The sequence below is a fragment of the Cydia amplana genome, chromosome 2 (genome assembly GCF_948474715.1).
Source record: "Cydia amplana chromosome 2, ilCydAmpl1.1, whole genome shotgun sequence".
Taxonomy (NCBI): domain Eukaryota; kingdom Metazoa; phylum Arthropoda; class Insecta; order Lepidoptera; family Tortricidae; genus Cydia; species Cydia amplana.
In genome coordinates this window covers 16115102-16116991 of record NC_086070.1, presented here as the reverse complement: position 1 = coordinate 16116991, position 1890 = coordinate 16115102, and the positions used below count along the sequence as shown (strand labels likewise).

At 36.2% G+C, this 1890-nt stretch overlaps 1 protein-coding gene across 1 annotated transcript; it reads left to right on the top strand.

Annotated features, from left to right (window-relative positions):
• The first annotated feature begins 247 nt into the window (after nucleotides 1-247).
• Nucleotides 248-1301, top strand: LOC134662165 (uncharacterized). The gene is made up of 2 exons (XM_063518430.1): nucleotides 248-652; nucleotides 820-1301. Exons 1-2 carry the CDS (start codon nucleotides 299-301, stop codon nucleotides 1261-1263), a joined length of 798 nt encoding a protein of 265 aa, XP_063374500.1. The 5' UTR covers nucleotides 248-298; the 3' UTR covers nucleotides 1264-1301.
• The last annotated feature ends 589 nt before the right edge of the window (nucleotides 1302-1890 follow it).

Below are 1890 nucleotides of genomic sequence, written 5' to 3'. Positions count from 1 at the left end.
CATTACACACAACCGCACCGCACCAAGGTCACAGTGCGCCACACCCATAAGTGAGAGCGAGAAAGAGATATATGTTTCTCGCTCTCACTTATAGGTGCGGCGCACCAAGGTCGCGATGCGGTCCGGTAGTGTGTTAGGGACCTTAAACTGCTGCAGCTGTCAGTTTTGACATTACGGGGAATAGTTTGACGTTTGACAGTGACAGCATGGTGACAGGTTTCACCCACCGATTCCTACCTGATACTAAGGCATTTTATTATTCAACTTCCCAAGTTTGTGCTTTTACGTTTTCGTCAAGATGTGGACCCAGAAAAGTACGCTTGCACTTATTAAAGACATTCGCCTCAATCCATGTTTGTGGAATATAAACTGTGAAGACTACAAAAGCCGAACGAAAAGAGTTACCGCTTACAAAGCTTTAGGTGCCAAATACGGCATTAATGGGAAAGAGATTGAACAAAAATTTCATGCGTTGAAGAATCAGTTTCGCAGAGAACATAGGCGGCTCGAGAAACAGGAGGAAGGCTTGTCTCCTAAGCAAATACATTGGTTCGGATATGAACCCCTACTGTTCTTGCTTAATAACTGTGTGAAACCAAGTCAAGACAAATTTATCACTGAACAGGATTTGGAGGATTCGCATACTAAACAGGTAATACTGACTTTTTTCTTTGTTGCTGCTCAATTGTTTGCTTTTTTCATAAGTAACACACATTTTAATTTTATAAATTTAATAATGTTAACAAACATGACAATATGAAACACACATATTTTTTAAAGAAAATAACACTAATTAATTCACATTACTATTAATTTTAGGACACATCACTGGAATATGGGGATGAAAACACAGAATATGAAGAGTATGAAGTTTTAGAGACTGAAACTGAGGCACCTAAACCATCCAATCCGATAACATTCACATCCATCAAAAGGAAAAACAATGAAACTGGTGCGGCAACAGCAACAGAGGCTTTTAAATGTATGAGGACTTTAGCAGAGAAAATTTGCTCAAGAGATGAGTTTGATATTTACGGAGAATACATCGCTTATAAGTTAAGGGAAAGTGGACGATCTCATAAAGAAATATCTATAGCGCAACACGAAATAAATACAATTTGCTTTAAATTGTGTATGGGAGAGTTTGCACAGAACATTGAGCATTCATTGGCGGGCTCCGTGCATTCAAATCCTGAGACTGGTGATGTGGAGCTGAATTACGTGCAGTATGTCGATGGTGACCTGCAAGTAGATCCTAGTTAAATATAATATGATGACAAGTAGGAGCAAGGTTAAGTTGTGACATAGGTAGGTTAAAAATTAAAATTAGGTAAGTATTATTTTGAGACTATTCTGAATAAAATATATTTTGAAACATTTATTATGTACTTTGTATTGTAAAAAAAAATGTAAAAAAACTACAACACCTTAATAGGTGTAATCTTAATAATAGGTACTGTATAAAACCCCATTTGGTTCATCAAGAACTTGAATGTGATACATTGCTAACTACAGACTGCAATGAATTTAGTTAATTAACGAAATACCTACCGCAATGTAACGAAAATTGCGTGCAAGTTCTTCAACAGTCTAAATGGGGCTTTATATTTATAGAAGTTAATAAACCTATATTTTTGAAATATTTACAAAGTCACTAATTGCCATTTAGGGGTCATCTATTAATGTACATCACATGTTTATGGAGAGGGACCCCCATCAAGAACACGTGACAAGGGGGAGGGGAGAGTCACACACAAACTTTGTGATGTTACTTAATCTGTAACCAATTTTTTTTTATTTGTTGTACAGTTAAATAATTTAATTTTGCAATTATAATAGTTTTTATTAGTGATGTACCGACTATTGATTTGGCCGACTAGCCGACTAATC

What these genes read in the sequence shown, in the direction of transcription:
- LOC134662165 (XM_063518430.1), top strand. Translation starts at nt 299, where the DNA reads ATGTGGACCCAGAAAAGTACGCTTGCACTTATTAAAGACATTCGCCTC. An exon ending in AGGATTCGCATACTAAACAG is followed by an intron (nt 653 to 819) that starts GTAATACTGACT and finishes TATTAATTTTAG; the next exon opens with GACACATCACTGGAATATGG.